The sequence below is a fragment of the Narcine bancroftii genome, chromosome 10 (assembly GCF_036971445.1).
Source record: "Narcine bancroftii isolate sNarBan1 chromosome 10, sNarBan1.hap1, whole genome shotgun sequence".
NCBI classification, from domain to species: Eukaryota; Metazoa; Chordata; class Chondrichthyes; order Torpediniformes; family Narcinidae; genus Narcine; species Narcine bancroftii.
The window spans coordinates 20,184,349-20,208,651 of NC_091478.1; the positions used below are offsets into that span (position 1 = coordinate 20,184,349).

At 40.9% G+C, this 24,303-nt stretch overlaps 2 protein-coding genes across 5 annotated transcripts in view; both read left to right on the forward strand.

Annotated features, from left to right (window-relative positions):
• Nucleotides 1-11,203, forward strand: part of cusr (Copper-only SOD repeat protein) — an 86,708-nt gene extending 75,505 nt beyond the window's left edge. For all 3 annotated transcript variants that reach the window (XM_069900091.1, XM_069900092.1, XM_069900090.1), the window contains exons 9-10: nucleotides 497-580; nucleotides 4,588-11,203. In XM_069900091.1, the coding sequence (XP_069756192.1) occupies nucleotides 497-580; nucleotides 4,588-4,691 (188 nt within the window). In that variant the 3' untranslated portion in view covers nucleotides 4,692-11,203. The remainder of the gene's footprint in view (nucleotides 1-496; nucleotides 581-4,587) is intronic.
• A 12,755-nt stretch (nucleotides 11,204-23,958) lies between these two features.
• The window catches only part of xpnpep1 (X-prolyl aminopeptidase (aminopeptidase P) 1, soluble), a 56,003-nt gene continuing 55,658 nt past the window's right edge, over nucleotides 23,959-24,303 (forward strand). Inside the window, exon 1 of one of the 2 annotated variants that reach the window (XM_069900094.1) lies at nucleotides 23,959-24,047. The gene's annotated coding sequence lies outside the window, so the exon portion shown is untranslated. The remainder of the gene's footprint in view (nucleotides 24,048-24,303) is intronic. The other variant, XM_069900095.1, reaches the window with a different exon arrangement.

Below are 24,303 nucleotides of genomic sequence, written 5' to 3' on the forward strand. Positions count from 1 at the left end.
TCAGGGTAAGGTTTGATGAAATAATGGCATGGACTTTGGTGTTATTATGGAATAATTGGAAGTTATGGCACTGTGCCCTGGGCCAAGTATGGGCAAAGAAGTCGTGGGGACTTGTATTAAGGTTCATATGTTTGAGTGTTGGCCCTTCAAATACCATGGTTTCAGGTAAAAAGAGATGCTTGAAATTTGGGTGTTCTGAGGGTAAATAAGAACTCTCATTGTTCAGACTGGTGAATTTGAAAACCTCACTACATACAAATTTTAGATGTCCACTACTGTTGATGTCATTGAGGTGAGTCACTTACTAGAGGAACATTGTTAAAGAGAAAAAATTCTCACCAAAAACTGAGGAGTCAAACATCTGAGTGGCACTCAGGCACCCAGAAATGTTTGGAAAATTCCTGTATTGTAATGTTAACTAGATTTTCAACAGTACAGCCCTGTATATGGAGTTCTGTGAACAAATTTACAGCACACTGTGTTTTCCTCTTTTCAGGAAATGTTGAAAATAACAAAATGAAAAATTTAGAAACACAAGATAAAATGGGTAAATTCAAAGCCTCCAAAAAATGTTCAGCAGGTATGTTGCATTGTTGGCCATTTATGTTCGCAGAATAAAAAATGTTGATGCTGGCAATGGGGTAAAATGATCATTGTATCACTTCTCCAATCATGATTTGGGATTTCTGCTCACGAACAAGAGAAACAAAAGTAGTAGGGTCATTTCCACCCCCCCCCCCCCACCCACCCCCCATCATTGCTCTGTCATTCACTTGTATAGGTTTCACAAAGAAATAACTTTTTAGTTCCTCCTAGTGATTGACATTTGCCTTCAACTCAGCACAATTTGACATGGAGTCAACTGTTATAACCCAATAAGATGAGGATGTCTAGAATAGGGAATAGACCACAAGGCAGAGGAGCAGAATTTGGCCATTCAGCTCAATGCTCCGCTATTCGAATCATGACCGATCCTCTCACCCCTCTTCCCATGCCTTCACCACATAAACCATTGACACACATACGAATCGAGAACCTATCAGTTTCTACTTTAAATAAACCCAATGACTTGCCTCCACATCTGTCAGTGGCAATGCATTCCACAGATTCACAATCTACCATCTTAATTCAAATAATTCACGAGAATAGTCCTTATGTCTATTTGATCCTTTGGAGCAATTTATAAACATGTAATTCATGAGAGTGGAAGATCCTGCCCCAGTGCACCTTTTGGAAAAAATATGTTTCTCAGTGAAAGACGCTTGGGGCATTGAAAAAACCTTTACATCTCTTTGATATCAGAAAGCTTCTTTGGAATATTAGTTAATCTTCTTTGGCTTGGCTTCGTGGACGAAGATTTATGGAGGGGGTAAAAAGTCCACGTCAGCTGCAGGCTCGTTTGTGGCTGACCAGTCCGATGCGGGACAGGCAGACACGATTGCAGCGGTTGCAAGGGAAAATTGGTTGGTTGGGGTTGGGTGTTGGGTTTTTCCTCCTTTGCCTTTTGTCAGTGAGGTGGGCTCTGCGGTCTTCTTCAAAGGAGGCTGCTGCCCGCCAAACTGTGAGGCGCCAAGATGCACGGTTTGAGGCGTTATCAGCCCACTGGCGGTGGTCAATGTGGCAGGCACCAAGAGATTTCTTTAGGCAGTCCTTGTACCTTTTCTTTGGTGCACCTCTGTCACGGTGGCCAGTGGAGAGCTCGCCATATAATACGATCTTGGGAAGGCGATGGTCCTCCATTCTGGAGACGTGACCCATCCAGCGCAGCTGGATCTTCAGCAGCGTGGACTCGATGCTGTCGACCTCTGCCATCTCGAGTACCTCGACGTTAGGGGTGTGAGCGCTCCAATGGATGTTGAGGATGGAGCAGAGACAACGCTGGTGGAAGCGTTCTAGGAGCCGTAGGTGGTGCCGGTAGAGGACCCATGATTCGGAGCCGAACAGGAGTGTGGGTATGACAACGGCTCTGTATACGCTTATCTTTGTGAGGTTTTTCAGTTGGTCAAAACGGTCAACCAGTTTACCTATCTCGGCTGCACCATTTCATCAGATGCAAGGATCGACAATGAGATAGACAACAGACTCGCCAAGGCAAATAGCGCCTTTGGAAGACTACACAAAAGAGTCTGGAAAAACAACCAACTGAAAAACCTCACAAAGAAAAAATATTAGTTAATGCTGTCAAGCAAATAGACCAAGTCTTATATATGCCTCAGAGGCTGAAGTGTAATTGTTGGTTTGTATGTAAATAATATTGGGCAAAAAATGACCTATTATCGAAGGATCCTTTTTGAAATGCTACTCAGAGTACACTGAGATGACACACGTGTCGGAAACTACAATCATTAAATTTAAAAGCAAGGTGAACAATTCAGCTAAAGTGAATTAGGAAATTTGATTTAAAGGTATGATGATGGATAAACAGTGGCATATTATGAGGTAAAATTAATTATTTTCAACAAAGATTCATACCACTAGGGAATAGAAAGTACAGAAAAACTGACTAGAAAACTTATTGACGGTATGAGATTGAAAGAACACATGTATATTGAAATCAAGAATTGGGAAAGGTCTGAGCAATGGAAACATATAAATAGGCAAACAATGAATTGATCTCATTTCATATGATCTCCATAATATCTAACCATCTTTATTAATATTTGCCTTGAATATACCTAATGACTGAATTTCACAGCCCTTCTGGATAGAGAATTCCAAATGACCATTTCCTCTTGGGAAAGGCATTTCTTTTTGTCTGTCCTGAAAGGCCTTGACATTTTGAACCCTGTTTCTAGGAAACCCAGGGAAAATTTTAAAAAAACTTATCTCCTTTGCAAACCCTCAGAAATAATTTTTTCCATGTTTTAATAATAGCATCTTATTCATCTAAAGTCGAGCATGGCTCAGTCTGTTTAATCTCTTCTTGTAGAATAAACCTCCCACCACAGGAATCAACTTGATGAACCTTCATTGCACACCCCCTTTTTCACTCTCTGCTCACTTGGGAGAGTAGAGCTGTACAAAATATTTCAGTCTCACTTGGCACTATAATTTGAGTAAGATTATTGTTGTATTGAAATCCTCATTCAATAAAGGGGCAATGTACTGTTTGCCTTCCTAATTGCTTGCTGTTCTGAGAAAAGAACAGAAAATGAATGACAAGACCTCCTAAAGCATGCAAAAAGAGAGTAGCATCCACAGGCATTGTTCCTTTTTAAAACTATGATGGGAGAAATAATGGGTATGAGGAAATGACATGTTAAACATGGAATTGCATCATCAGCAGGTCTAAAAAGCATGTCAACAGTAAAAGGAAATAAAGGGGTAAAATGGAGAGAAAAAAAAGTAGTATGATTTTTAACAGTGGAGAAAATAAAAACTTGTGTGGAAATAAAAACACCAGTGCACTCCAGAACCAAGTAATATCTGCACGCCTGGAAAAGCAGAGTACGGTTAACAGTGTCAGTATGGTTTTTAGAAATGTAGATCAAGTTTGGCAATTTTTAATCACAAGGCTATAAGTGACAGGATGGATAAAACAGGTCCAATGGATATGGTATAATTTTGTTTTTTCAGGTTCATTTAATTACAAGGTTACCACATAAGATAAGGACCTGTGACGTTGAAGATAATATAGTATTAGCACATAAAGAAACTTTTGTTTTCACGTTAGTAAGCAAAAACCAGTGGGATGCCACAGACATCAGTGGTGCAGCCTCAGCTATTTTGCATTTACATATATCGCCTCAAACCGTGCATCTTGGCGCCTCACAGTTCGGCGGGCAGCAACCTCCTTTGAAGAAGACCGCAGAGCCCACCTCACTGACAAAAGACAAAGGAGGAAAAACCCAACACCCAACCCCAACCAACAAATTTTCCCCTGCAACCGCTGCAACTGTGTCTGCCTGTCCCGCATCGGACTTGTCAGCCACAAACGAGCCTGCAGCTGACATGGACATTTACCCCTCCATAAATCTTCGTCCGCGAAGCCAAGCCAAAGAAATTATGTAACTAAGTGTATTGTTTCTGAACTTGCTGATGACATAGAGAAAGCTGGAGCAAATGTGAGGACACAAATATCTGCAAACTGTTGTGGACAGTGGTTATTCATGAATGCAAGGTTATATATTTTATTCAAATAAATGCCTAGAGTGATCTGGGTTTCCTTCTGAAAGAAACAGAAACCTAGCATTTAGTTACATGAAATGATGAGGAAGGCAAATGGAATGTTGGCCTTTTTTTACAAGGGAGTTAGAATTTAAATGTAGGAAAATCTTGCTGCAACTTGAAAGGGCATTGATAGATCCACACATGGAGTGATGTCAACAGTTTTAGTCTTGTAAATTCTCAGGGGTCTTAATTGAGTAGATGCGAGGAGGATAAATGGTTGTTGGTGGGGAGGGTTGGTGTTAGATATGCAATCTAAACATAGGGGACAATGTCTTGGTCATTTAAAGCCTGAGTTAAAGTGGTAGTATATTCCAAGTCCCTTTCATGCATATGAGTTTACATAAGGCTAATTCTCTTTAATATTGTTGACAAATAGTATTAAATTAATAATTGTAACCTCTTTGTGTTTTTTAACAGATTCCAGTAGTACATCCCCAAGCCTGTTCTTGAATGCCAAGCAGTTTATATTGTGGATACTGATTCTGATATTGCAGCTTGTCTTCTTCTCTCTATTTGAATAATTTCACAGCAAATTGTGTCAGCTGTTTGCTTCAGAATCTCCCAACTGGTCCAAATCAAAATTGTGTAACTCATTCAAATAAATCCAGGGGGTTTTCTTAGATGGCACCATATGGCCTGTTCTTTGGTTTGCACTTTATTTTCCGATGGGTCAATGTGTAATGTCTTAAAATTAGGATCTTTCAAATGATAGCATAGGAATACTTCATTTCCTGCTATTTAAAATAAGTTGGATAATGGCTTGAAGGGGTAGAATTTTGTTCTGGATCACATGCCAAACACGCGGTGAAATGGCAACTGGGAGTAGGACGCAATTGCAATTGTACTGCATGGTTGACTCATGTGTTCCATTGATTTAAGTGGAAACAAAGTTTTACAGTGAAGCACAAAGTGCAATTAGTTCTGTAATTCAGCCTGAGTGACCAAGATCAAACAGCTATTCTACATCATTATTGTAAGAATTTGTAGATTAATATCCAAAGAGTTTAATCTTAAGGCATTAGAGGTCTATGGTGTCAAAAAATAGTGAACTCAAAGGAACATGTGTTGGTAAATTGTATACAAGTCAACGTGATATATAAAACATGTTCTTGAATAAAATTCAAGACTATATCCAAATTGTGCCTTGAGTAAGCATGTGAAAAGTTCACCTCATTTTACATAATTAGTATATTTACATCCTAACCATTCTACCATAGTGGTAGAAATAATAAAAGTCAATAAACTTTCAATGTAAACTTGAACTGTGCAAAATGCAGTTACAGCTTGCTTCATCTCTAAATCTTATTTAGAGAACAATTATAAATGTAGTGTGGATGCAATTGAGTTAAGTACAGAAATTGTTGCCTTCCTTTTAAGATTAGATTGTTCACTTGAAACCTCAATAGAGTTCATCAAAAAAACTTTTGAATTTGACTCTGATTTAAAGTTTATTCTGTTTTGCATCATGTAGTAGGTTAAAAACACATTTAAAGAGTTCTTTTCAAGATCTTAGGACATCCCAAAGTGATTTACACCCAATGAAGGGGTTTTGAAGCATATCCATGTCATGCCGTCACAACCCGTCTGACTCCTGTTATTGACATTCATCCTTGTCACATTCCTACAGAGACTACTTGTTGAATAACATGCCCATTTTGATCTGTTGGTATGAAGGAGCCACTTGCACTAACCATCTCAAGGTTTTCCTGTTGTTCTTTCAACATCTTCCTTTTTACACAATCTTCATTGTAACATCTCAGCTCCTGTACTGGAAATTTGACGGGTCTGTATCCTCGGCATTTCCACCTGAAACTTCCCCCTGCTCCAATGTTACATGACTTGATCTCTCCCCAACTTCATTGGCTCCAACACGGACTAACCTTTTCACTGCATGATTCAACGACCATCAATGCCCATCACCCTTGACTTTATTCCTGCCCCTCCACCAATCCACAGCAGCAAGCCCTTACCCTAATATACCCTAATACCCTAATATACCCTAATACCCTAATATAGCCTAATATACCCTAATACCCTAATATACCCTAATACCCCAAAAACCCTTTTGTCCACCACTTTAATTGCCAGTGGCTTCCTTCATCTTTATTTTATCTTGATCATTCAAGACTCTAAAAGTTTGTATACTGACCTCTGTACTTTAATAATGCTTTCAATATCTCTTTTTAAAAGACCAAAACAATCTTTATCAAGCAGTTAATCTTCTCTGCACATGTTGCCAATTTACAGAAATATCAATGTCTAAATCCTTTTATTTGGATGCAGGAAATCCCTGCTTGTAATACTTCTATCTTGACCATGCCAAATGTATTAGTAATAATAATATTTCCTGGGGTAACTTGTGTTAGAAATAAATCAATTGTGGAGCATCCACAAGCCAATAAAAAAATTAGATATAAACAACTGATAAATACATTATTCTGACAGATTTCTATATATATTTACCAAATTACCTTTGAGTTCATTCTCGATCTATCTTTATTGTCTTTATGTTTTTTTTTCTTTTAATTAAACTTGTTACATGAACATGAGCATGTGTTACATTTGAAAATTGATACTGTGCTGACCCAAGGTAATTTCTTGGGTCATCAGATTGTGTGCACAACCTTGGAATTTTTTTATTGTAGGTTAGAATATTACATTTTTGTTTGTAAGGAATTTCAATTTGGTTAGAGCCTATGAGCCAATTTGATTTAGCGTGAGTGTAGTGACTCTCCAGCGAAACAATGAGATTGAATCTATATTGTGATTAATCTTTGTGTTGGATTATTTACATGTCAAATGGCATATTAATAATTTGAGAATTTAGGAAGCAAGTTCTGTGAATGTGTAAATCTAAAAGTATATTTAAATGTGTTCTTCGGGGTAATTGTCATATGGATCATTTAAACTGTAAACTAATTAATGAGATTGTCCAATGATCTGTTAATGAACTTGTTATTTTCATTGAAATCAAAGGAAATTGAGTGGAGGTGGGTGGGGATGATGTTTCAATCATCTTTAGTAGCCAGCCACTAATCTACCTTTCAAGACTTGAAATTGCTGTCTACATTCATAACAGGTAAAGAATTTCAGCAGGTACACAAGAAAATCTTTGGAAAAGTATTTTTTAAACTTCTGTTTATGTGGAATAGAGCTGTGCTATGTATTCTCAAATAGTGCACTTGTTTTTAACGTTGCCTGTTTTACACTGTGGAAGTGGGAAGTTCTTTTAAAGTTATAGCACAATGGAAAGATAATTTATAGTTTTGAACGCTTTGTGAAAATAGTCACCCGAAGAGGAAATTTGGTGTAAAGCTTTTTTTTCCCCCTTTTGAGTAGTTTTAAAAGTCCTTTTAAATTTGTTTTTGCATTCATTTGATTTTTAAAAACTTTTCTGAAGAGTTATTACACTGGACAACAAAGATTTTGCATCCTGAACTTTTTTGGGTATATTTTATGAATTTTGGGCTGCTGATCACAAAATCACCTTAAAAAATTATCCCATCACATACTTGTTTTTTTTAGGTATAATGTATTTTTGTGATTTCCTGACCAATTTTAAGTCTATTTCAAACAATCAAAACCATAAAGTGCAATATGTCATTGAAAATTAATTTACTTGGACATCTTCCATGCTGATCTTGGTGCAGTCAGTGACGAACATGGTGAAATGTTTCACCAGGATATTGCAAACATGTCAGGGCAACTGGAATTCATCAATTCCAACAATTGTGGACAACTGAGATGAGAGGCATCAGATGCTAAGTACAAATGAAAATCAGTGGCAAAACATGTTTAAGTCAGTTCAATTAACCCGATATGTCAGATCATTATGCGATTAACATGCTAAATTCAATAAAAGTTCATTGAATTTCTCCAATTTCCTACATGATACAGCAAATCTGAAAGTATCTTTGTGTTCAGCTTGAGGTCATCTATCATAATCCCCATCTTTGCTTCAGGAAGCAAACCTTTTGGAAAAAAAATTGTTGTTTGGTGTAATTGTAAAGACGATGACATTTCTGCAAATCTACCACCTGATGTCACTGTCACTTTTAAGAGGTATCAATAACTATGTCACGTTATTATTGTGATTGTTCTTCAGACCTGACAAAGCTTTAATAAGCAAATGAGCATGAACTGATGTCTTAATTTTACTCTACACAAGACTCACCTTTCCACAAAATACAAGACTGAATCCTGATTTATTTCACCTCTAACCAAGGAGATTTGAACTTGACTGGTTCATTTATGATTAGATTATTGTTCACAATCTGCTCTGAATAATTTGGGAATCTTCCAGTCCACATTTTAACCAGCTAAGCGATAAAAAAGATTCATCCATCATTTTTAACTGTAATCAAATGTATTCCTCCTTCCTTACTCAGGAAACTGACATGGTGTACAAGGAAAGAAGGGAATGGAACATATAGAGATTAAAGAGGAGGAGGTTCTTGCTGCCTTACAGCAAATAAAGGTAGATAAATCTCCCAGACCTGACGTGATATTCCCTTGGACCTTGACAGAGACTAGTGTAGAAATTGCAGGGGCCCTGGCAGAAATATTTAAAATGTCCTTAGCCACAGGTGAGGTGCCAGAGGATGGGAGGGTAGCTCATGTTGTTCCATTAGGCCCTTTTAAACTGCCATGTAAAATGGGGTTAACCAGGTAATTTGCCCAGTTAGTGTCCCAGTGACGTGGCAGTTAGAAAGGGTCTGTCCGGTCGGAATCCAACCGGGTCCCTGACCTACCTCAGAGGTAGTCAGCGAACCCAGTTAAACATACCTAGGTTGCGTCCACAGGCAAAATGAAAATGGCTGTCCCGCTTATTCTGGTGACGTCAGCGTTTGTGTGCATACGTCACCAAGCAGCTAGCATCTGAACATCTGGTAGTACTTCCGGTGAGTGCGTGATGCATCGTTGTGGGGGCGGGATCCCGCTTAAATCACTGGATTGGCAATTTAATGGGTTGATTCCTCCTGCAATTTAAAATGCGCTTCCAGCACCTTTGCCCCAGTAATCACACCCAGGCCCCAGAAGGGCTACCCAGGTGCTGCAGTTTAAAAGAGGCTAGTGATTAAATAAAGGCTCCAAAAGTAAACCAGGAAATTACAGGCTGGTGAGTCTGACGTCAGTAGTGGCTAAATTATTGGAGGGTGTTCTGAGAGATAGGATATACAAGTATTTGGACAGCCAAAGACTGATTAAGGATAGTCGGCATGGCTTTGTACGTGGTAGGTCGTGTTCAATGAATCTTAGAGAGTTTTTGAGGAGGTTACCAAGAATGTAGATAAAGGCTGTGGATGTTGTCTACATGGACTTTAGTAAGGTCTTTGAGAAGTTCCCACATGGGAAGTTAGTTCAGAAGGTTCAGATACTAGGTTTCCATGAGAGGTTGTAAAACAGATTTAAAAGTGGCTGAATGGGAGAAGACAGAGAGTAGAAGTGGATAATTCTCAAACTAGAGGTCCATGATTAGTGGTGTGCCTCAGGGATCGGTGCTGGGACCATTATTGTTTGTTGTCTTTAATGATCTGGATGATAATGTAGTAAATTGGATCAGCAAGTTTGCTGGTGACTAGAGGTATTGTGGAAAGCTTTCAAAGCTTGCAGTGGGATCTGGACTAATTGGAAAAATGGGCCAGAAAATTGCAGATGGAAGTTATTGCAGACAAGTGTGAGGTGTTGCATTTTGGAAGGACAAACCAAGGTAGGACACGGAGAAGTGCAGAGGAACAAAAGGATCTGGGAATACAGATGCATAATTCCCTGTTAGTGGCGTCACAGGTAGACAGGGTTGTAAGGAAAGCTCTTGGTATCTTAGCCTTCAGAAATCAAAGTATTGAGTGAAGGAGATGGGAATGTTATGGTGAGGTTATATAAGACATTGGTGAGGCCATATTTGGAGTAGTCTGGGCAATTCTGGTCACCAATCTACAGGAAGAATATCAGTAAGATCGCACTTGTGCAGAAAAGATTTACTAGGATGTTGCTTGGTCTTCAGGAGTTGAGTTACAGGGACCTTATTCCATAGACCGTAGAAGAATGAGGGGGGATTTAATAGAGGTTTTCAAAATTATGAGGGGATTAGACACAGGAAATGCAAGTAGGCTCTTTCCACTGAGATTGGGAGAGAGATATGAGAGGGTGAAAGGTTTAGGGGGATGTTCTTTACTCAGTGAGTGGTGTGAGTTTGGAATGAACATAATGTGGGCTCACTCTTAAGTTTTAAGAATAAATTGGATAGATATATGGATGAGAGGGGTCTGGAGGGTTATGGAATGGGTGAAGGTCAGTGGGACTAGAGGAATGATGAGAGTAGTTGCTGTACTGTGCTGTAGTTTTCTATGGTTCTTACCAGATCAGAGGCTGTGCAGCTTGCTTCCTGACTCACTAAAGCTTTTCCAACATCCCAAGGTATGAGACCAGAACATGGTAGAATCTATGTCTGAAACAGCATCTTCAGTCCTTCCCATCATTCACATCATGCACCCTTACTTACTGGAATTTCATCTACTGCCACTTCGTTTAGTAGTAACATTATCCATTACATGTGCTGCCATTAATGGAAATAGATCACATTTATTCCTTAATACAGTTCAAGAAAACAGTTCACTATCTTTTCATTAGATAATAATTACTGGCCATGTTCTATAAATATATTTAAAAAATCAATGCAAATGCCCTGAAAAATTAATAGTGTTTAACTACAGAACTTCTGATTGAAAAGTGGTTGATGTATTTCTTGATCCACCATCCATTCTCTATTATTGTAACAGTGATGATCCAATCATCTTTAGTGAGAATCAGAGTCATGTAACAATATCACACAGATAAGGTCCACATCAACAATACTCATGAACACTTGTCAGTCACATTCAGATGTGAATTTGTGTATTGATTGTGCTTTGTCATGTTTACATGACTAAACTAACCCTGTCTTATCTGCTTGTTGTTGAACTGGAATTAAAAAAAATGCCTTTCATGTTTGGAAATCTACCCCATCAAAATAAAACCAACTCTAATATATAAATGACTTTGGTCTGCACTTAAATAATTAATTTGGGAGAGGAATGTACTTTATTTTACAGAGCTCACTCTTATATTACTTGTATGTTGGCTTTCAGGGGCCCAATACCATTGTGTGGAGTCTGTGAGCAATTCCAGATTTCAAATACTTGCACAAACCTGTGTACTGAATTAAAGCCATTTTTCTCATTGTTGTGTGGGAAGTAGAATCAACTATAGAACCAGTGGAATCGCATTTCACAGAAGATCAGGTTCCTGGTTTTTTTTTCCCGCTTAGATTCAGCTAATTCCTTTGTGAATGCAACCCAGAAATCTTGACTCTTGGTTGTGACTGTGCAGAGGTGATTGTCCACCTTATTAAAAGCAGAGCACAACTGGCTGAGAACTGGTTGATATGAAAATCTGGATAAGTCACACACTTGGCTGCCAGCGAACTATACAGGTAACACAATCCTTTATCTGGAACCCTTGGGGGACGGTGTGTTCCAAATTTCAGATTTTTCTGGATTTTGGAAAGCCAGATTTAAGCCCACCCGAATTGTGTTGACGTATTCACCCCACCCCCTTCCAGTCGTGCTGCTGTCTCCCCCCCCCCCCCACCTCCTCTCACCCACCTGACTCACGCTGCCGGTCTTCTCCCCTCGCCCGCCCGACTTGCGCTGCCGGTCTCTTGCCCACCCAACTCGCTGCCAGTCTTTCACCCACCCGACTTGTGTTGACGGTCTTTTGCCCACCCAACTTGCGCTGCCGGTCTTTCGCCCACCCGCCCAACTCGCGCTGCTATCTCTCATCCCCACTTGCTGGATTTTGGAGCTTTCTGGATTTTAGAAGCCCGGATAAAGGATTGTGTACCTGTATTAAGTTGTCTCTGATTTTTAGTTTACATATCCATAATAATATTTTTAAAGGGGATAAAGAGTCATGACAGCTGTCTGTTTTTTGAGTTAGCATTGAGTCACAAAATGAAGTTTTGGCAATAAAGTGGCACATTTCCACGTTAATGGTTTCAGCACATAATTGTTAAACAAATAGAACTTTGCAAAACATTTAAAAGTCTGTCCCTAAATATTTGGGATTCCCCCTTAGATTCTCACATAAGGTCCAACTTCTACCCAATTTTCTCTCTTCTCAGGGAGAAGGAAGAAAATAATATTCTATTGCTCTTTGATTTGATTTGCTGCTAAAACTGAATGCATTGGTGTCGTGTAATATATCTGAAGGTAGTTGAAAATAAATTATTGTTGAAGTTGGGAACATTTATTCAACATGTTAAAAATATCTTTCATCTGTGCCTTTTTCCTGTATATTTTCCTATATCCTACATCCATACATATAAACCGAAACTACAAATTACAATGCAGCTAGGTTTTCAAGCCAGTGGAGAGAGTACAACGTCACCACGAATTGGAGTGCAGTCCGAGGACAGCACAGTTAGTGTGCTTAGTGCAGCGCTATTACAGCGCCAGTGACTTGGGTTCGAATCCGGCACTGTCTGTAAGGAGCTTGTTCATTCTCCCCATGTCCACGTGGATTTTCCCCTGTGGATCCGGTTTTCTCCCACCCTTCGAAATAATAGAGTTGTTGGTTAATTGGATGTAATTAGGTGGTGTGGATTTAAATGAATGGAATCAACATCTACTGTGTTTAAACAAAATGTAAACGTAAAAAAAAAACTGCACTTTGATAAATTGCCAAAAGCAATTTCTGTTATAAATATGGAATTAGAAATTTATATTAGAATAGATCATCTTAAAGGATGTGAGGGTTAATTAATCAGACTAAACCAGACATCCAGGTTCAATTCGGCAATGGCGGCAGTGACACTTGAATTCATTTAGTATTTGCAAATTAATAAAGAAAGCTCGTGATTGACAATAATGACCGCAAAGATGGAATCAGATGGTTGCTAAAAACCTGATTCTTCGGTGCCTCATTGAAATGAGATGGGCAATAAATGGTGGCCTTGACAATCATAGTTGGCAACTAAATACAAATGAATGGGTCACACTGTCTACACTGCCATTTCGATCCTGATAAATTAAATGGGCGGTGCTGTTAGCGCAATGCAAATACTATGCCAGCAATCTGGGTTTGACTGGCGCTGAATCTAAGGAGTTTGTACATTCCCCTCATGACCTGTGTAGCTTTTCTTTTTAAAAACAGGTGCTTAGGTTTCCTCCCACCCTCAAACATATGGGGCTGGTAAGTTAATTGGGTGTAATGGGGTTTCATGGGCTGGAAGGGCCTTCTACCATGCTGTGTCAGAATCAAAAAATGAAAACCCTGTGCTTCTGCAGTGGTGGCTGCATTTACATTTTGTGGGTCAGTTGTACAGAAACCTTGCTACTGTGGCTGACCTGCTCATTGGAGTGGTCCAGGATGGTGATGAGGGCTCAGGCAGATCCCAAGCCCCCAAATCCAGGACCCCTGGACAACTTGCTGCGGTGAAATGCTCAGTAAAGTTATTAAATGTTGTATTTTAAATCTCTTTTAATTGAATTAAATCATTAAAACAATCCAAAGCACTTTTAAGTCATATAAATTAATGAAAAACATGTAGATGTACTAAAATGAATAAAATAAACCCATACTGTTTACCAGCATTACCTTTGACAGTCATTGTTTACAACTTTAATCAACATGTGTCATCAACAGTGTAGGGTGGAAGGAAACCAAAGTACCTGGGATAAAAACCCACACAGGTCATGAAGAAAACCTACAAACTCCTTAGATTCTGCAACAGATTCAAATCCAGGTCACTGGCACTGTAATTGCATTTTGCTAAACATGTCTCTGTGTACCCCTCTGTTTCCATCCCTCAGTTGAAACAGAGGGGTTGAATAAAGGGATGGAAACATAGGAGTAGAAATAGATGGGTCAATAAAGAGGGGTACAAATAGAGGGGTGGAAACAGGGGTCAAAACAGAGGGGCAGAAACACAATGGTAGAAATGGGTTGAAATGGGTCAAAACAGGAGTAGAAAGAGAGGGGTTGAAATGGGGTAAAACAGGGGTGTTAAAGGGGTAGAAATGGGTGAAAACAGAAGGGTGAAAACAGAGGGGTAGAAACAGAGGGATAGAACTAAATGGGTCAAAACAGAGGGGTAGAAACACAGGTTTAGAAACAGAGGGTTCGAGACAGAGAGGTAGAAACACGGTTGAAGCAGAAGAATAGAAACAGAGGGGTAGAATCAGTCCGGTAGGTCCAATTCTCCTAAAAAACAAACAATTGTAAATTACTGCCTCTGAAAATAAACTTGGCATCAACCAGTGTCTGAAACTGCTGTTTTTAAATTTAAAAAACCTGGGTATTTATGGACATTAGTTGTCATTCAGGGTGTGGAAATTCTTATTCCATTGCTCCATATGTAAACAGGGAAACTTTTCCTCACTATTGTAAATACACATATGAGTAACACAGCTGCAAAATTCTGCTTTATGAAATGCTAAATTACATTCAAAATAACGACTTGTTCAGTGCCTGGAAATCTGAAATCTCAAAATTGAACTGTCTTGTATATTAAGCTGAATCAGTTTGAAATCTGTCTGGTAAGCACTTTCCAAAACAACATTTGAAAACTGCCAGCCTTTTAAATATGGTCTCATCTTAATGATAATTTCAGCAACAATTATCATTGATGATTGAACTGGGAATTCTTGAATGTTACTCAATTGAATTTATTAGTTATATTCAATTAACATTCAATGGTAAAATCGTATTATTGGAATCATTATTTTTTCCAATTCTCATTGTGAGGTTATGGGTTGCTGTTTGCAAATTATTGTTTAAATCGAAGAATGCGATCAATTCTTGCTGACAGTGAAAATCATGAAAATTTTAAGCATTTCATTTGGCAAAGATTTCTAGCTCAGTGGGGGAGGGGGGTTTTGCTGCAACAGTTTATTGATCCAACATTTTGTGTGTACAAGGACTAGGGAAATGGGCTTTTGCGTAACTTGAACCATACTGTCACTTTAATAAATATTGGATTGAAGGGAGTCTCAGGATATTCTTGTACACCCAGTGTAACCAATGTTTGTGAATGTTATGTCAGTGTAAATTAGGTGAATGTAAAGCTTTCTCGAAACCACATGAAAACTTGCCGGATGGCAAAAGACCATTTCTCACCACACATGATTCTATCCGTCAATAAGACAGTTAATTTCATCCTAATTGGGAGTAGTTTTGTGCTACGGGGTTAATATGAGAAATAGACATGAGGCAAGCTTTTCAGCAAATAGAGAAAGGATTCTTACATCAGCTGGATCTGAACTGAGGACCGAGAAGTGAAAGGATCACTGTGCCAAATAAAAAGTTTAAACTTACCTTTTTATGGAGCAATGGCCGTCTTTGTAATCCATAATCCCCCACACAGCTGGAACCACTCTGGAAAACGCAGAGCAGTTCCAGCTGCGTAGGGGATTATGGGTAATGAAGACCACCATTAATCCTTCCAACACTGCCTCTCCAGCATGCCTCTTTGCTCCCCTCTTGCATCCATTGGACTCCCCAGCTCTGCTTCTCTGTCTCCACTCCTCAGCATCTGTCCTTCCTCCCGGGCCATGGAGCTCAACACCTGGGTCCTTTTGCCCTCTGGACCCGGTGGTTCAGTGGGCTCCGACTCTTCTTGCCCCCACTGGGCCTCCATGACTCCCTCCACTTCCCTTCACCTTGTACATCCATTTCCACTCTCTCTGGCTCCTCTCTGCTCTCCTGCTTCTCAGGCTCGGCAGCCTTAAAGAAGGAGCGAGGGGGAACAGAAGGAGGACATTTCTGGGTGGCAGTAGGGACCCCTAACCCCAGCACCAATCACCATGGGAGCACTTGTGGCGGCTCCTGGGCATTGTCCACCCCAGCCAGCTGCTTGCTGCGGCAGTTCATTTCATGAAGCGAGGTGAAGTGGAGTGCTCCACCTCTGCCACAAGTGTGAAGAGGGATCAGAGTTGGCGCCTTGGAGCTGCTCATGGAACATTTATGAAGGTAAGATCTGTGACGTGAGGGCAGAGAATCTTTGCCTTTACGGTCGCAATTTCTTACTTTATAAAAAGGCCTAGTGCCAGAGACATAGGTTCGGCCTCGACCTTGGGTGCTGTCTGTGTGTAGTTTGCACTTTCTTCCTGTGACTGTATGCATTTCCTCACATCCAAAGGAATGTGGGGTGGGGGCAAAGTACCACTGGATTTGTTGACAGTTATGGTGTGGAGCTTTGTGCTTTATGTAAGTATCAGCAGAGATATATGGGGCTTGACTGGGAAAAGGTCAGGCATACTGATGAAAAAGCCTGTCCAATTCCATGATTGCTGTGCTTTCACCTTGCATCGACTACTCTGGGTAACACTGAAACTGGATTGTTTCAAACCCAAAAATCACACGGCAGCCCATTTCTAAGGCATTGATTTCCAAACAAACTCTGCCCTCTTGAGGCGAACAATAAGATGTTCTGGAACCAAGATTACTTGTATTGATTTATATTGACACAATAACATTTCTACATAAAAAAAACAAGAAAACTGAAGGTTTATAAAATTAGCATAACAAAGAATAAATTTCAAAGTGGCTTTGATGCATGGCCCAGAGGGCATTTTCTTTCATTGTGTTCACCTTCTGAAGTTCTATTTCTTTCTGGTGATATGCAAAATGGCCTTGCAAAACTCATGCATCAATAAGTGTGCCATCGTTTGTCTTTCATTGCAGTCTTGGGGTCGCTGATGTGCTCGAGGTTTATTTATTTATTTATCCATTTATGAGATGTGGGCATAATTTCCGAGTCGAGAATTTATTGTCCATCCTTCTCTGATCTTGGGAAAGCAGCAAGGAGGCACCGTCTTCAATTCCTCAATGGTGGTAGTCTTTTTACCAAAAAGCCCGCAGTTCAGGAATAAGTCTGACCACCAAGTATTCTCATGCATTGAGGGCTCTCCCGCTCTACGGTTGAATAGGGAGGTCCAGATGTTCGACCAAGCAAAGGAATTGGGGATACATTTCTAAGTTTGCACATCCAACTTCCATGTTGTATTTCTAGGTGGCAGAACTCTTGGGTTTGGGAGGATCCATGCATGTAAACACATAAAGAAATGTAAACAAACTGATTTGGCAATAAAGAGAGAAAAAGAATCAATAAAGTGTAAAAGTAAGAGTCCTTAAATGATTCCCTGCTTGAGTTTGTTGTTGAGGGGTCTGATGGTGGAGGTGTGAGTCCTGATGGGAGCAGTGCAAACAGAGCATGTGCTGAGTGATGTGGATCCTTGATGATCTCTGACAGTAGCATCCACTGTAAATGTTCTCAGTGGTGGAGTGGGTTTTGCCTATGATGTCCTGAGCTCTATGGCTGCGTCCACTACCTTTTGCAGGACTTCCCACTCAGGGGTATTGGTGTCCCCATACCAGAATGATGGGGATGCAGTCAGTCAGCACACTTTCCATCACATCTGTAGAAATTTGCCAGGGCTTCCAATGCCATACCAAACTCTTGAGGAAGTAGAGGGACTGATATGCTTTCTTCATTAGTGTGTTGGGTTCTGTACTGACAATAACCACACCAGCAGTGCGAGTATAAGACAGCTTTAATAAACTAAAATATACACTAAGAGGTCTTTTCTCTCTGCAAGACAAACCTGGAAGGCTAGACTTTAGCTCTGGACTGCTTTATATACAAGGTCACTGGGATGACCCCTGGTGACCTAGTGGTGTAATTACATATCACCACAGGTTCAGCATAGGTCTTCTGAAATAAAACTTAAATTTGCTCACCCTCTCCGATATCTTATACAGATGTATCATGAGGCCCTCTGTATGTACCCTGTCCAATGAAGTTCAGTGTACCGAACACCTCTGAACCACCCACAGTTGCTGGCAGGGACCTTTAGCATATTGGAAGAGCTTCTGCACAGGTGGGCTGTGTTGTCAGTCCTCGTCATTGTTTGTTGGAACTGCAGCAATGGCTATCTCCAAAACAGTACTACTCTCGCATCTTGGCAAGGGAACTGCTTTTGGAGGCTCTGTTTGTGGATCCTGGCAACACTGTCCAAACAAACCCATCACCTTCAGGGCAGTGTCTTCTGATTAAGTGTCTTAAATCTGAAATATTAAATGTATTTCTCTACCTACAGATGCTGCCTGCTTTCCAGAATGCTTCTGACATTTTTAGTTTTTATTTCAAGTTTTTGGCGTCTGCTGTTTATTTTTATGATTTTCATCTGCAGAACACATTTGCCACTGACTGTGCGAAGATCAGCAGGGAAGAAGTCCAAGAGCAAATGCAGAAAGTGACTTTTCAATGACATGTCTTGGTTTTGCATGCTTGAAGCATGTTAAAATATGTCACACAATTATAAAAGTAGATTATATCTATAAAATGCAATGTGTTTGGAAAATCTTAGTGATTTTCGTGATCAGCAGACCAAAATCCACAAAATATACCCTAACGTTTTCAGGAAGAAAAATCTTTGTTGTCCAATGTAATCAATCATCCACAAAGGCCATAAATAAATAATTCTTTTTTATATATTGCAAGGCCCACTGAGATCATTGATCCGGCTCCATTTCAAGTGGTGTTGAGTTTAGTTTTGGGAATACTCAGTGCACATAATCACAAACAACTACTGCAAAGGAGATCCTTCACCGCATCAGATCCATACATGGTCCTCTCATAATTCTGGTGAAGTGTCTTCAGCATTAAATGTTTCCTGTTTCCCTTTCATCAGATCCTGATTGACCTGCTGAGTGTTTTCTTCCTTTATATCCATGCAGTGTTGGGGTTAAACCCATTTTACAGTCTTTGTCCTTAGCTCAACAGGTCTTCAAGCTTCCTTTGTCCCTCTATTCCTCAGGTACCATCACAAACCATAACTTTTCACCCTCTAATCCATAAACCAATTAACGTGAACCTGCGTTCTTCTCAATGAAAGGAAATAGGTGCTTTCAGTTTACTCTGTCTTAACATCTCATAATTTTGCACACTTTGATCATCTTTCATCCCCTTTATTCCAAACCAAACAATCCCAATCAAAAACCTTTCTTCATTACTGTAATTCTCAAATCCTGGAGACACCATTTAAATCCTTTCTCTTCCGTCATTAGTGCTGTTACATCTAGTCCATGGAGAGAAGTCGAGAGGGTGAATAAAATTCACTTCAAGGCAGAATGATAACAAAATTGGGAGTTCTTTAATTTTATGGGAGGCAATGTGTTGGACATTACAGCAGTGTGCTGGGTGGTAAACAGCTGAGGCATGTCGAATCAGAGAACAGCTTTAATTTGTGGCAGGCTGTGAGTACCAGAATGCTCTCTGTCACAGTGTAGTATCATGCTGAGTGTTTTAGACTGAATTTGTTATGTTTGCCATCTTCTATCTGAATCTGGCTTTGTGATCCCCCACAGCCTGGTAGATCACTGTCAGAATCCAGCTGCCACAGACTGGTGGAGTTCTCTTGTCACAGAGTGACTTGAATGCAATACAGACATCAAGGCCATTGAAACCCATGACGGAGACACACGAACCAGAGCTTTCAAGTGATGTTCCACAGTCTCCAACCACCCTGTTACACTGCTCTCTCCGGTGTCAGATTTACTCTTCTGTGTAGTCTGGTCCCTTTCCTCAGGAAAAGGTGACTATATCTTCAATCGCCATTTCCCAAGATACCGAAGTGTTCCTTTTTCAAATGCTTTGCACAGGTTATCAACCTGAAATATAAAATGTGGTATCAAAACTCTTGACTAAATCTGACTAAACCCAATCCCTTAATGCAGTGGACACTAGAGACTGCAGATACTGGAATCTGGAGCAAACAAACAATCTCCTGGAGGAACCCAGCAGGTCAAGTGGCATCTGTAGAGGGTGGGTGGGAGGAATTGTTCACCTTTCAGGTCCAAACCCTTCATCAAGGTTGATTGTGGAGAAAGGAGATACATTCCCCAACATGCATCTTTAGATTTGAACAGATCTTAATGTCTGGTCCAGTAATTTAAGCATGACATCACCATACCTATCACCACGACAGAAATGTTACCGAAGAGGAAGTGATCATTTGGACTATCAAATCCATACTACCTCTATGAAGAATTATCCAGCTCAGCCCATTCACCTGGTTTGTAACTATACCCCTGAAAACCTTTGCCTCTCTGACACATGAGTGTGTCTGAAAGACGAGGTAATTCCAGGACCAGCAGCATATGAAGATGAAAGAGTGGAACCTTGAATGACAAGATATATTTTCAGTTTAGGACATATATGTAAGGCTTCAGAAGCTGAAATCAGACAAGGCCTTTGAGGAATATAAAGGAAGAAAGATGTAACCTAAACAAGGAATTAGGAGAACTAATGGTGACCTTGGCAAGTACAGTCCTGATGCATTTCACATGTATATAAAATGTAAGAGCATTTCACGGTTCAAGGTTCCTTTTATTGTCATGTAATAATACATTAAAATACATGATATACTTTAAATTTTGTCTGCTGCAAGGCAAAGAGTTGCCATGAGCATTGCCCAGCACCTCAAAAATAAGAGAAAGAGAAGCAAACGAGAGTCCCTTCAGAATAACCGAATGTCTGTGGATTCGCTTCAAGTGCTCCCACAGCCTCTGCTGCCACACAGATACCTGTTCAATTCATCAGCAAACTCGAGCTCCAGATCGAAAACTCCAGCACGATCAGAAAGCTTTCAGCATCTGAGGCCCTTTGGGAACCCTTCTTGCCATCAGCATCCTCTCAAATCCTGGCCCCGATACCTGGATCCGATCTCCCGCAGCCCACATTGCCCGCAGCCTGTGTAGTCCCTCAGCTGCTGAAGACGGGAAAGGCTAGATCCATTGAAGGATAGAGGAGGAAATCCATGACTGGAGGCAAAGAAAGTGGAGGTGGTCCCAGATGGGTATTTTGCATCAATATTCACCAAGTGGAACTACATGGATGATGGTGAAATCAGTGAGGGTTCGTGACCTGTCTTCAGAATTAGCCTGATCTTAAAGTTTATTTGTCTCACAATATCTAGTACAGTAAAAAGGGTTCTTCTGCGAACAGAGCAACAGATTATCTCTAGCATTAAATATAACTTTGTACAGTGGACAGATAGAATTACGATGAAAAGGAATATTAAATAGCACCAAACAAGGGCAACATGAGAGCACTGTTAAAAAATTCATTCAGGAGTCCGATGGCTGTGGGGAAGTAACTGTTTTTACGCCTGTTGGTGTGTGCTTTCACACTCCTTAGCTTTCTCCCCATGGGAGGGGAAGAAGAGAGTGTGTTTGGGATGTGATGGGGTCTCTCTGTATGTTTCCTGGGCAGTGGGAGATGTAGATAGAGTCCATGGAGGGGAGGGAAGTTTGTGTTAACTTCTGAATGGCATTCAATCTGGGGCAGCACAGTTCGCATACCATGCTATGATTCATCCAGAAAATATGCTTTCGGTGGTGTTGATGTGTCGATATATTGTTGAGGGACAAAGGAAACATCCCAATTTCCTTCGTAATCTAAGAAAGTACAGACGATGGTGCACTTTCTTGATCATTGTATCAGTGTTCTTCAGCTCAAGTCATTAAAGATACTTGCTCCTAACAAATTGAAGCTATCTTTTCTACTCTTTTTATGTGGAGTGTTACTGACTCTGTGCTCCATCTGAAGTCAAATGATCACCTCCTTGAGAAAGTGCTTTTTTAAAAATCTTGGCACCACGCCGCTTCACTTTCAATTTCTTTCCTGCATTGCATCTCATTGTTGTTTGACACCTGGAACATAATTGTGGTGTTATCGGCAAGCTTAAAAGATAGAGTTAGAAACTTAGAATGGTATTTAGTTACACTCATTAGTGTAGAGGGTGTATAGTACGGGATTGAGTGCACACCCTCGTCGAGCCTACTCCACCATCCAGTAAGATCATGGCTGAAATGATGAGAGGCTCATCTCCACCCACCTGTCTTTTCACTTAATTCCCCAACTATGCAAAAATTTATCCATTCTTGCCATAAATATATTTACTGAGGTAGCCTCCACTGCTTCCATGGTCAATGAATTATAGGTTCACCACTGACTGAGAAAAGCAGTTCTTCCTCATCTCCATTCTAAATCTACTACCCTGAATCTTGAGGCTATGCCCCTCTAGATCTTCTTTCACCTACCAGTAGAAAAAAATATTTACCTACTTCTATCTTATCTATTCCTTTCATAATGTTATTGAAGATTTTAGTCCAGTTGAAGATGGGGGTGCTGAGTCCAAGATCCTGAAGTACAGGAATGATTTTGGTGGGTCCATGGTATTGAAGGCAGAGCTGCAGTCAAGGAACAGTAGCCTAACACAGGCGACCTTGGCACTTAGGTCTTCTAGGGCCAAATGGAGAGCTAGAGAGATGGCTTCAGCTGTGGATCTGTTTGGCCAGCAGGCAAGTGGGTCAAGGCTCGAGTTGATGCGAGCCATGAGCAGGCTTTTAAAGCACTTCATGATGGTGGATGTCAAAGCTATTGGTCAGTAGTCATTTAGGCCTGTTGTTATATTTTACTTTGGTACTAGTGTGCTGGCCTTCCCAAAGCAAGTGGAAACTTTGGCCTGTTATGGGGGGAGAATAAAGACATTTCTGAGGATGTCCACTAGTTGGTCTGTGCAGGCTGTCAGGACACCCCCTCCTCGACTCAATATGGACCTGTGGCTTTCATGTGTTCACCCATTGGTGGTGGCTGACTTCAGCAACAGCGACATTTTGTCCATACCTCAATGAAGGGCTCAAGCCCAAATCGTTGGTTACATAGCTTTATCCTTGCTATATATTTGCGCTGGGTAGGTCACGTCTCCAGAATGGAGGACCATCGCCTTCCCAAGATCGTGTTATATGGCGAGCTCTCCACTGGCCATCGTGTCAGAGGTGCACCAAAGAAGAGGTACAAGGATTGCCTAAAGAAATCTCTTGGTGCCTGCCACATTGACCACCGCCAGTGGGCTGATATCGCCTCAAACCGTGCATCTTGGTGCCTCACAGTTCGGTGGGCAGCAATCTCCTTTGAAGAAGACCGCAGAGCCCACCTCACTGACAAAAGACAAAGGAGGAAAAACCCAACACCCAACCCCAACCAACAAATTTTCCCCTGGAACCGTGTCTGCCTGTCCCGCATCGGACTTGTCAGCCACAAACGAGCCTGCAGCTGACGTGGACATTTACCCCTCCATAAATCTTCGTCCGCGAAGCCAAGCCAAAGAAGGAGAATAAAGTGCAGTTTGACCTGCTGAGTTTCCCCGGTGTTGTGATTTTACTTCAAACATAGAGTTTGCAATCTTTCGTGTTTGACCATGTCATGTTTGTTCCTTGAAGAAGAACAACATTGCGTGGTATTGGTGCTTTAAAAAAAAAGTTATTTTTCAAGCCGCTTGAAGTGACAACGCACTCAACTTCTGTTGTAGTCCACTTTTTTGTCCTGCGCATTGTCTACTGGGAATGTAGTTCTTTATTAGACACGCATAATAAATCAGAGGTATCAACTGGAAAGGATGGTGTAGAAAATGATTGAATTCGACGTTGAGGGTTATGTTATCTCCCTCCACAGAGGCTGACTGGTCTGTTGGATATTTCCAGTATTTTTCTGTTTTCATTGAAAGAATTGGCTAAATGCATCTTATTTTTAAGCACAGAAGTACATGAGTTTAAAGTTATCCTTGAACTAAACAGGATACTTCAGAACTCACCCTGCAGAAGACGCAGCCTAGGATCCCTATCACCTCACGCATGCGCTACTCAAAGTGGCTCGGCCGGCGCAACACGCATGCGTAGCCATGCTCGGCCGGCGCATGCGTGAGGCTGGTGAGCAGCTGACGCACCAATGGCGGCGCCCAGTCGGTAAGCTTGTCGGAGGGGGAGAAGCGAAGGTGAGTGACTGAAGCAGCACCTCGGGCGGGGGGTGGAGCTAAATAAAGTGGATTTGGATCGCTGACGGGGGAGGGGTTTTGGAGTGAGGCGAGGGGGCTGGAGAAGGGGCAGAGGATGGGGTGAGAACTTTCCCCCTGGACCCATCAGGCTCCTGAATGAGCTCCTCAACCGTGCTCTCATCCTGGCCTTTCTTTATACTGATTGATCTCCCCCCCCCCCCCCCCACCCCACCCCACCCATTGTATCTCTTTAATT